The sequence below is a fragment of the Sitophilus oryzae genome, unplaced genomic scaffold (assembly GCF_002938485.1).
Source record: "Sitophilus oryzae breed Bouriz unplaced genomic scaffold, Soryzae_2.0 scaffold_494_pilon_pilon, whole genome shotgun sequence".
Taxonomy (NCBI): Eukaryota; Metazoa; Arthropoda; class Insecta; order Coleoptera; family Curculionidae; genus Sitophilus; species Sitophilus oryzae.
Window position 1 is genome coordinate 997,702 of NW_022147078.1, and position 12,325 is coordinate 1,010,026.

Sequence of the window (12,325 nt, forward strand, 5' to 3'; positions counted from 1 at the left end):
GGCAGGCAAAGGTTAGTCTTGGGTCGAGATTTCCGTATGTAAGAAGAGTGCGTTTATAATGTACTGAACAAAGAGAGGACAGTAAACACGTTGCCAAACGTATGAAATAAACCGAGAAACCATAGAGAAAGTTAATAGTTTAGAGAGTGGTAAATCGCGTGGTAAAATGTTGGGAGATTGCGCTTTTGGCGCCCTCTAGTTGGCTACAGAAACGAACTATGAAAGAGCGGGAGATTTAAATTATTATTATACTTATTATTTTTAAGGCAATTAAAACTAAGAGTGCCCTTAACCAAAAACAGTGAAATAAATGGAGATACCTACTCAATTTTTATATTATCATGATATTAAAGGATATAAATACAGCATTTATAATCCTTTTACACCTTTTTAATCAAAGTCTTACACGCTAATATAAAATTTGACTATCTCCATTTATTTCACTATTTTTGGTTAACGGCACTCTTAATTTTAATTTTCCTTTTTTTATGGGAAAATGATTAAATGGGAAGAATTGAATGGGAATGGAAAGAGTGACCAATTATTGTATTTTGTATTAATTTATAATACCCCTATTCTACTAAATATCTAGCTACATTGTACTTACAGTTAAATAGCTACATTGTACTAGTTATATACATATTTACAGTTTTATGATGGCTATTATTTCTTTTCATTGTGCTATCTATTGATTCGATCCGACTTGAGTACTATACCTCGAGATGGCTCCAGGAATTATTTATCTTTACAGGCCTAGAATATGAAGATTCACAGTAGAATTTTTGGTTTTACTGCCTATTAGAAACAAACCTACCCCCCTACATCAAGGGGCATACAATTATGCCTTGTTCTCGGCCATGATATTCCTTCCATTCTATATCCAACATCCAACTTAGCACACCTTCTGGTTCACAACAGGGCCTAGACTGGTCGGATGATATTTTAACAGAATAGACCTTGATATCTCTTTCACACTTTCATTTAATAATTAAATAGGAGGGCTGGATGGTATAATTTCTAGAAAGAATAGCCTGTGAAATAAAAACTTCTGCATGGACATTACCTTTCTTACCTTTGTCTGCTATTTTTTAATAAAAAACAACTGTTTAGTTTGCACAAAAATAAAATTAACAATCAAAAATTTCTTAAAAAATGATCAAGCCTTGTACTACGCCGCGTGCCGCTTTTTGAACAAACAACAAACAAAAGAATGAGGTTAGCGGCGTTGCCAATGTCAATTTTCTAAACCACCCAAAAATCTAAATTAAATTCGCCAATTTGGGGAGAAAAATGTCCCGATTCACCAAAAATTCCCCATATGATTATTTTAACAAAAAAAAATAATTTTAATAAAAATACAATATTTATTATATATGTTAGAGGGATTAAACTGTAAATTCCCTCCTTGTTTTTTAATCCCTTCCCTAATAGTCATTAAATAATATGAGGTCACTAAATTTTCTTTCAACTGAAGCATTTGCAAAGGGAAGCACAAGTAAAAAGCAGATTATAATTTTTAAGTTGGGAACGATATATCGTCCCGCTCCGTTTTTAAAGCTAAAAATTTTACGTCATTTTCAATCAGCAATAAAATGTTGCAACTCCCCTTATTTTCGCCGCCTATTGCTAATCCCCACAAAATTCCCAATCGGCTCCGGATTCCCCAAAATTTGGGGAATTCCCCACAAATTGGCAACGCTGGAGGTTAGCGTGTTCTTTCTGAATATGCTAAGACTAACGGACTAGTATCGAAACACAGATAGCTAGATGGACGTATTTCCGCACTTGCGTCGATGCGCTACAGGAACATTTGCCTGCGCGTCGTATGTCTTCTGGCAGTCTTTTAATTTTTCTGTTTGTCTATGCAAGAAACTATGCACATCGCTAAGAGACGTGGAAGGGGATATAGCAGATTTGTCGCAGTTGACCGGTCGACCCAATCAATACCTTTGTCAGTACTTAAAGTTCTAGGGAAAGGTGTACGTCATGCGTTCAGCTTCACGATTTAATTATGTCTCGTGATACTTGATTTGTTTATTTATTAACGAGTCGTTGTAATTTTCCCTATAGCTTGAATTTGAAGTGCAAGCTAGAAACACTTTCATTTTTGGTAAAAATAAGTGGAATTGAGTTGGTTTTCGACAGTGGTCGCGCTATTAGAACTCTGAATTCAAAAATCGATATCTCGAAATCTATTAGAAATAATAGATTGTAGTTTTTTCAAGAATTTTGATAATATTTTTGCTGTATTTTCTTTGTAGACAGTATGTGAAAATCTTTATCAATAAAAAAATTACACGATTGCTGAAAATTGCTATGCTCTAAAAGTAAATGAATGGATTGTTTACAATTTTTATTAATCTTAATCCGGCTTATGTAAACATATTGTAAAATATCCGATCTTGAAAATAAAAAAAAGTTTCAATATCTAAAGTGGTTCTTGAGTTATGGCCTGTTAAAATGACACCCTAACGATATCCATATAATTCCATTTCAGATGCTCAGAAACATTACAAACCTAATGATTTTATCTAGTTATCTCTTGAAAAAAAAGTATTTTAAAAATAAGCGGTTTACGATCGTGATTTTACTTTACTTGATAGGGAAAGGCGTATGGCAACGCCGCAACAGCACACCGTCGCATTTCTCTCTCTCCAACTTAATAAGATCCCTATGCGATTTACTTCCACACATGTAAATGCCGACCCAAAAGTAACAGTTGCCAGCACGGTATACCGGGAGATTAATAAATGCAACATTTGTGTCCTTTTAAAATGGGACAAAATATACTAAATTCAATAAGAAATAAAATTATCTATGTACCACGGGGCTTAAAAAGTGTTAATATCCTCGGGCAATCATTGTCCCTGGCTAACAATACCCTTATGAATCCCTTGATAAACAAATAACTATTTTTTCGAAATAGGTGTGGGATTTGACAGCTAAACCAACCCTAGAATACACCATACACACCATAGCTTCAATTGGTCACGTTAAATGGAGGCCTCAGTATAAGTTCCACATAGCCAGTTGCGCACTGGTCATAGACTGCAGTATAAACGTGTGGGATATTAGGAGACCTTATATTCCTTTTGCGTCGTTTACCGAGCATAAGGATATTGCCAGTGGCGTGGTATGGAAGGGGGATCCCAATGTGTTCCTCAGCAGTGGCAGGGTAAGTTTTTATTTATTACAGAGGTAATTTTAGTTTTTTTCTGAATTATACGTGAGCATTAAATAAGTGCAAATATTTATGAAACAGAAAACACGATTATGAGTTTTTTTTCGCTAAAAAAAATTGAAAATTTCGATTTTTTTTTATTTTTTTATAGATTTTAGTTAAAAAACGTAACTTCTTGATAATATGGCAAGGTAGGTAGTACATTAAATTTACAAAACGAAAATCCAGAAAAGATCCAGTGGTTCTCAAAATTTAAGCAAAAAATAATTTTTTTGTATTTTTTTAATAGTTATCGAGATATTTGGAATCGAAATTATCAGTACCCATGGTACAAAGAAAACAAGGTATGATCGATAGCGGCTCCAATTTCGTTAAGTTTGCGCATACCACCTGTGACGTCATACGCCATACAAAAAAATATCCATATTGTTCAATTGCCACTAATAAAAAAACGACCTAAAATAGAGAAGAATTAGGACATAACCCCAAAAGTTATGTCAAATCATCGAGCTTGACATTTAAAAAATTATTTTCACATTTATTCTGTCATCTGTTTGACAATTTGAAATTGGCGCGCGGAGCCTGCCGACCAATGGTACCGTTTATCACCTGTGACGGTGTCGGGGAAGGGATCATAGTTTCATAGTTGTCGATTTTCGAAAGAAATCAGTACATGTATATTATTTCGTATATTTTTCATTTTATTGATTTTATGGAAAGAACTGTTCATTAAAATGTTGTATCCTATGTTATAGGGCTTGTTTCTCTCTACAATTTCCTGTCTCACAATGTACCGTTTGTGTCGGGGAAGGGATCATAGTTTCATAGTTGTCGATTATCGAAAGAAATCAGTACATGTATATTATTTCCTATATTTTTCATTTTATGGAAAGCACTGTTCATTAAAATGTTGTATCCTTTGTTATAGGGCTTGTTTCTCTCTACATTTTCCTGTCTCGCAATGTACCGTTTGTGTCAGGAAAGGGATCATAGTTTCATAGTTGTCGATTTTGAACATGTTGACTAAATAGTTTTTAGCTTGAAATCATAAATTTGAAATGTTTTTGTGGTGCCAAAAGTTCGACAGCAACTGTTTTATCATCATTTTTTTGAAGGAAAATTTATGATTAATTTTAAAAAATAAAATTTTCCCAAATTTATTATTTTAGTCAAATTACTATCTTCTCAACATGTTTATTTTTTGTCAATAATGACATGTATTGACTATTTCCATTTTAGATATCTTGAGAACGGTTGCTCGTAGCGGTTTTTACCAAGAGACATTTTTTACGTAAAAAATCACGGAAATAACCTAACCCCCTACAAATAGGAGTCATATTGACAACAAAATCAAATTTCTCATGTCAAAAAACTCACAGACACCAATTTTCATCCAAATATTGTGATGTTACTTCAGAAATTATTTGGAACAAATCGAAATAAAAATAAAACTTCTACACCCTGTATCTCCGAAACTAAGCATTTTAGGACATACATTTATACGAACTTTTTTACTTATTGTTATCTGCAGAATGTGCTGCGGAAGTTTCTGCAATACAGTTCGGATCACCCGGTATATTCGCGAGTATTTCTATACATATTTTTTTTTTCTGGTTTGGTGTGGAATTAAAATATTGAGATACACCCTTACACCCTTTTTATAAAAAAAATAAAATTTCTATTGTATATTTTTGTTCTGAAGATCCATGTCATTACCTCAATCTTCCAGGACTCAACATTATACCATCACTCATTCAGCGACGGGCAAAGACCCGCAAGCAAAGCAAACCCCCAAGGCGTCTCACTCAACAACAGAGGAGAGGTGATCTACTCGAGAAAAATAAACTACGTCATGTCAAACAGCAACAGCTGCTCACAAAACTCGCTCAGCAAAGCCGTAGGCTTAATGAGGAAAACCTCAACTACCCAGGCGGTGGATAACTTCCATCAAGCTTCCAGCTGTATCTACGCTTTCAGGCCAACGAATTCCGAGACTGAGGAGTCCTCGGTGTTTCTGGATCTGGCTAAGAACTACGTGCTGTGCGGTAGGACGGTATCCGAGTTATGTGAAAGGAATTCGGCCATAGCTAAGCAGTTCGGGAAGCACGACGTGGCTCTGACGTGGAAGATTATGGGTACTATGTATGGGGAGGAGTTTGTGCAGCATTTGAACGCTAGCAGCACCGCTTTGGAGGAGAGTACCGGTGCTCCGGTGAACGCCGAAGGTATGTTTGGAAATTACTAATCTAATATGTCTCTTTGCAATTCTATCTAGGAATTAATTAGTTGTATATTTTTATATGTACTTATAATTAAGGATTTTTTGCATAATCCGGCAACATTGATTCGTCGAACGCTATTGTCAGGTCGTGCAAAAATTTGCAAATATTCTAAAACTGCCACGGTATAAGTACAGAGAGAATTCTAGATAGATCCTGCATTTTTATGTGGAATAATTAATATTTAGGATTTTTTGCACAATCCGGCAACGTTGATTCGTCGAACGGTATTGTCAGATCGTACAAAAATTCCTAAAATTCCTGAAACTGTCACGGTTTAAGTGCAGAAAGAATTCTAGACGATCCTGCATTTTTATGTGGAATAATCAATATTTGGGATTTTTTGCACAATCCGGCAACGTTCATTCGTCGAACGGTATTGCCAGATCGTGCAAAAATGCCTAAAATTCCTGAAGCTGCCACGGTTCTAAGTACAGAAAGAATTCTAGACGAATCCCCTGTATTTTTAGGTGAAATAAACAAAATTCCGGAGTTTTTGAAAATAAAATAAAAAAGCACGTTATAATTTAACCCTGTTTTTTACCAATAAAGAACAAGCGCCAGACACGCCAGCGGCGGCGCAGTTCAGTGGCGGAGACGAGGAAACAGAGAACGAGGATCAAGTGGACAACGCCTTCCCCAACTACCTGAATGTACGCGACGGTTGCCTACCCAGAGGAGACTTCTTCTTTGGAGAGAACGAGTTAGATGTTGAATTGGACGGGGCTCCAATGTTTATGGATTATTACCAATATGGACGGTTCAATCCCGTCGAATACAATGAGATCGATTGGACCTTGCCTATAGAAGCCTTTGATATCAGACACGAGATCTTGGACAGGTTAGTACAGGGTGTCCCATTATCGCGAGTTTTATGGGGTTTCTCGTTTATGAGTGTGCTATTTTTTTGTACAATTTTTTTACACAATCTATACTTGCTTATTTTTTTATTGAAACTGATCCTGCATTTTCATGTGAAATAAGCAAAGTATAGAATTTTTGGCACTATCTGGCAACATTGAATCGCCGAACGGCGTTGTCAGATCGTACTATAAATCCTAAAAATCTCGAAACTACTGCGGATATGCGCCGTCCGAAATCTAGACGATTATTGCATTTTTACGTAAATACGCAAAATTTGAGATGTTTTACACAATCTGATAACGTTGATTCGTCGAATTGCTTTTGTCAAATTGTACGAAAAATCCTAAAAGATCTCTAGACTCTAAATAAATCGAGCATTTTTGAGTGAAATTATCAAATTTTGGTATTTTTACACAATCTGGCAACGTTGAATCGTCAAACGGTGTTGTCAGATTGTGCAAAAATTATTTAAAATCCATAAAATGACCGAGATATAGTTACAGAGAGAAATCTAGACGAATCCTCAATTTTTAAGCGAAATTATCACTTTTTAGAATTTTTTTGTACATTCCGGCGATTGGTTGTGCGGTGTTGTCAGATGGTGCAAAAATTCCTAAAAACTCCGATTTAGTCTTTACAGGACGAGTATACCGTGGGCATATGGATAGACGAGAAATCTTTGTACAGGGTGTCCTATTTTCGTGTGTTTTATGGGGTTTCTCGTTTTGGGGGTTCTCGTGCTATTTTTTATGAAATTAGAGATGCTACACACAGATTTACTTGTACTTATTTATTTTTGAAATATGTTAAACAAAAACTGTTTTTGTTAAACTTTTATTAGGTCCCCACCTCCCGAACATTTCCCTCACCATTCACCAGATATCCGTGAAGATTCTTCACAAACAGTACTTCAGGTTGAAGAACCTCAGCCAGGGATGCTCACGGTCGGTACTCCGTCAAAAAAATTGATGTGGGACCCCAGTTCGATTGTTGTTGACACTTTACAGTATTACTCTGCCCTAGGAGACGTACAAACAACGGCTACAATCCTGATAGTATTGGGCGATAGCAGAAAGTATTTAACAGGTAAGAACCTCGCCAGAACTTTACAGTAAAATATTCAATAATAGAAGAAATCTGCAAAGTCTAGGACTTTTTGCACAATATGGCAACGTTGAATCGTAGAACGGCGTTGTCAGATTGTGCAAATATTCTATAAAATCCCCAAACTACTGCAATATAGTTATAGAGAACTCACGGGAATCCTGAATTTTTAGGTCGAATAAACATATTTGGGGATTTTTTGCACAATCCGGCAACGTCGATTTAACGTGCGGCATTGTCAGATGGTGCAAAAACTCCTAAAAAATCAGATTTAGTCTCTACATGACACACTTTACAATGGAATTTAATAATTAATAGATACAAAGAAGAATCTAGACGAATTCTCTATTTTTAGGTGATATAAGCAAAGTGTGGAATTTTTGCACACTCTGGCAACGTTGAATCGTCGAACGGTGTTGCCAGATTGTGCAAAAATTTTTTTTTTCTTTAAAATCCAGAAAACTACCGCGATATAGTTACAAAAAGAAGTTTAGACGAATCCTGAACTTTTAGATCAAATAAATTTATTTGGGGATTTTTTGCACAGTTCAGCAACGTGCGGTATTGTCAGATGGTGCTAAAATTCCTAGAAATCCAGATTTAGTCTCTACAGGACAAAAATCAGATTTAGACCCTAAGGAACAGAACTTTACACTAAAATTCGATAAAGTTAAATATGGGAAAACACCGGATTGTGTAATTTTTCGGTTTTAGGGCTTAGCGAAGCTCTACAAGAACACTGGTTACTCGGCTACATCGACCTCCTCAGCCGATACAAGATGTGGAACACTTCAACGCAAGTAATTAAGCTATCATGGTTGCCCTCAGTCAGTCAGTTGAACCAGCAGAGCACTACCATCAACACTAACTGCGGGAAGTGTTTGAAGCCTTTACAGAGAGCCGGATGGTTGTGTGACAGGTGTCATACGTCAGAATACGGGTTGTGTAGCGTGTGCAACCAAGTCGTTAAAGGTGGGTAATTTTTCTTGTGTTATAAAAACCCGTTTATTTAATGCTAACATCAAGTTATTATGTATGTTATTTATTTTATTTGACAGGTACTTACGTGTGGTGTCAGGGCTGTTCTCATGGCGGTCATATTTTTCACATGAGGAATTGGATGTCAGACAAAACCACTTGTGCGACGGGCTGTGGACACGTGTGCGAGTACAACTGATATACGAGAAGATCCAGTGACGTAGTGCCTTGACAGGTGCCCTGAAAAATGACGCGGCCCACCTAAAAGCGACGCGATAAACGATTTTTATGGTTTCTCTTGCCGCCAAATGTTCCTTTACAACCCCAAAGACTGCCACTGTATAGGTAGAGAGACAAATCGAGACGAAACCTGCATTTTTAGGTGAAATAAGCAACATTTCGGATTTTTTGTACAATCTGGCAACGCCGATTCCAGTCCGCAAGACAAATCATGCATTTTTACGTAAAATACCGAAAATTTTGGATATTTTCCACTATCTGACAACGTCGATTTGTCGAACGGTATTGTCATATTGTGCAAAAATTCTTAAAAATCCTGAATCTACCGCGGTATAGATGTAGAAGGAACTGACAGATCATGCATTTTTACGTAAAATATCCAAAATTTAGGATATTTTTCACAATCTGGCAACGTCGATTTGTCGAACGGTATTGCCATTTTGTGCACAAATACCTAAAAATCCTGAATCTACCGCGGTATAGATCTAGAAGGAACTCTAGACAGATCCTGCATTTTTATGTAAAACACCCAAAATTTAGGATATTTTTCACAATCTGGCAACGTCGATTCGTCGAACGGTATTGCCATATTGTGCAAAAATTACTAAAAATCCTGAATCTACCGCGATATAGATGTAGAACGAACTCTAGACAGATCCTGCATTTTTAAGTAAAAGACCCGAAATTTAGGATATTTTCCACAATCTGGCAACACCGATTCGTCGAACGGTATTGTCATATTGTGCAAATATTCCTAATAATATTGAATCTACCGCGGTATAGATGTAGAAGGAACTTTAGAGACGTCTCGAATCTTGCATTTTAATATAAAATGCCCAAAATTTAGGATATTTTCCACAATTTGGCAACGTAGATTCGTCGATCCGGGAACTGACATGGTTATAGTACAGAGGGGACTCGGGTAAACCCAGCATTTTTAGGTGAAATCAAATTTCAGTATTTTTACACTACCCGTCAATGTCGATACGTCTAACGGCGTTGTCAGATCGTGTAAGGATTCCTTAAAATCCCGAAACTGCCTCGGTATAGGTACAGAGATAAATCTAGACGAATCCTGCATTTTTAGGCTAAATAAACACATTTCAGTATTTTTCGTACATTCTGGCAACGTCGATTTGTTGTGCGGGGTTGTCACATAGTGCAAAAATTCCTAAAAACTCCGATTTTGTCTCTACAGGACGAGAATACGGCGGGCGTATGGATAGACAAGAGAAATGTTTTGTCTCGTTTGACATGGCTGTGATAGTTCTTAGAAAAATTATAAACACGGTATCGGAGAAAATTAGAGAGACTGATGGCTATTTTAAACTGATTGAAATTTTTTTGGTATACGATGGAAAGAAAATGTCTATGTGTAAATAAATTTTCTCTATTGAATCATAAAAGTAATTTAGATGTAAATTCGTGTAATAATTTTTTATCTGATCTTTTTTTAATCATAGGTATATAAGACAGGAAGTGATTACTTTTTACTGTTTGAACTGTTTTTTAATTACCTCATCTCATAGAGCTAATGAGTCATATTTCATGAGTATCTATTATACAATTTCTTCAAATATAATTGCATACATAACCAAATCAAATAACAATTATATAAATTACTGTAACCTCACATTATCAAATTCCAAAAACTGAAAAATAACAAATCACGAACCACGTTAATAAACAACAACTACAGTTGTTATAATCGAATTATATGTTTGTTTTCTATTTTAAGGTTATTAATTGAACCATCAGGAGTGTTATGTTATCGGGGTGTTATTTGTGTTAGTATACAGTGAGATTAAATTAAAATTATATCACAGTAGGCGTAGAATTTTGAGTTTTTTATGTCGCTAATTTTCAGATTAATTAACAGATAATAATAAGAAAAAACATGAATAGATTTAAAATATCCTATTATCCAAAAAAATGTGTCATACTAACCTTTGAAATGACAAAAATTGACAAATACTGTGGTATCGTTTTCTTTCAATCATATAGTATATTTCTAATATCCAAAATTTTATAGATCTTATATTTATTATTCTTTGAGCATAACTTTTTGTTAAAAATAATATTGTTTAAGGAGTGTTTTCTAATAATCAATCTATAATATTTTTTAAATTTTCGTTGCCTCAAAAAAGTTTTATGTATTTCTTTAATATGTAATGAAAGTTGATAGTATACGATTTTTTACACAGAAAGATGTAAAAAATAAATGTGACAAGTAAGGAATTCTTTCAAATTATCGTTTTAGTGAAGGTTAAGGAAATGTTTTCTTTAAATCCTCTTCTTGAGCAATGTTTCTGTAGGATCTGACAACATTGTAGAAAAGTGAACATAATGTGAATCTAATTTTGGCCAATACTATACATTTCTGTTTAGATTTTTTTGGTGTTTATATGTTAACAAATATTTTTTTTAATTTTAGACAAATAATATTTATATATTTAGTATTTTGATGTATGCAATTTTGAAAATAAATAATTTATTATTTTAATACACCTTTCGTAGATTTTTATTTATTTTCCCATATCCTCTTTCTTTTAAATTAAGAAGAATTAAGAATCTCTTAAATTAAAATTGATAAAACAATTTCTATTGTTAATTAAAATACAGGATTCACGCAAGATATAAATAAAATGATTTTTTATTCTGCTGTAAAACACCAAGGCTTATTTAAGTTTGTTTAAAAAAGATCCTTATCACTTTTTCTCTTTAATTATTTTAACTTATTAACTACATTTTTTAGTTGAAATAAATGAATTTTAGGATTTCTTATCCGATCCGGCAACATCGATTCGTTAAACGGTGTAGTCAGATTGTGTAAAAAACCCTAAAACTTCCGATGAGTCTGCATTACTCGCAATCCTATAAAATCCATGTCAGGTTTTATCTTTAATATTTTAACTTACTAGATGAAATAAATACATTTTAGGATTATTTGTCCGATCCGGCAACGTCGGTTCGTCATGCGGTGTTATCAGATTATCCAAACATTCCTAAAAACTCTGATTTAGTCCTGGCAGGTCGAGAATACGGTAACCATTTGTTTTAAAAACGTACACGCAATGCTAATATGCATTTTAAAATATTGTCATATAAATATACAGGTGATTCAAATGTCAAAATGTGTCTTATTCTAAAGATCTGTTTTTTTTAATGGATGTGTACATGATTTGTTCATTATAGCATACATTATTGTGGGTTTTCCTTGAAATAACCATTACAAAAAACCACAAGACAAAAATCACCGAGAATCATATCTGATCAGATATATGGCGACCTTGTCGATGCAATCAACGAGAGAATATCGTTTTTATTTACTTTTCCGGATCGATACTTCAGTAAAAAAACAACATACGGTACCTGCATCATGTTCTTAGTCGCTTTAATCTTTTTTTTGGCGGTCGCATCTGCTCATAATCCACCACAGTGCAATAACATTCAAATTGATACCGACACAATCCAAGGACAATGCTGTATCTTCCCAAAAAACTCTCAAGAAAGTGTGGACATCGAGCAACATCTGCAGGAGTATTACGCAAAAGATGGTACGCCTTCTTCAATGCCTTACGGACACCCTATACAGTCAAGACATGATCAAGGAATACCTCTTGGTTCAAGAGAAGACTCAAGAAACAAGAATAATCAAGAAGAAAGTACTACCGTACCT

At 34.8% G+C, this 12,325-nt stretch overlaps 1 protein-coding gene across 1 annotated transcript in view; it reads left to right on the forward strand.

Annotated features, from left to right (window-relative positions):
* The window catches only part of LOC115886657 (GATOR complex protein WDR24), a 17,179-nt gene extending 7,310 nt beyond the window's left edge, over positions 1-9,869 (forward strand). The window contains exons 5-10 of the mRNA XM_030905905.1: positions 2,927-3,175; positions 4,911-5,406; positions 6,013-6,301; positions 7,166-7,410; positions 8,143-8,400; positions 8,487-9,869. Of these exons, the coding sequence (XP_030761765.1) occupies positions 2,927-3,175; positions 4,911-5,406; positions 6,013-6,301; positions 7,166-7,410; positions 8,143-8,400; positions 8,487-8,605 (1,656 nt within the window). The 3' untranslated portion in view covers positions 8,606-9,869. The remainder of the gene's footprint in view (positions 1-2,926; positions 3,176-4,910; positions 5,407-6,012; positions 6,302-7,165; positions 7,411-8,142; positions 8,401-8,486) is intronic.
* The last annotated feature ends 2,456 nt before the right edge of the window (positions 9,870-12,325 follow it).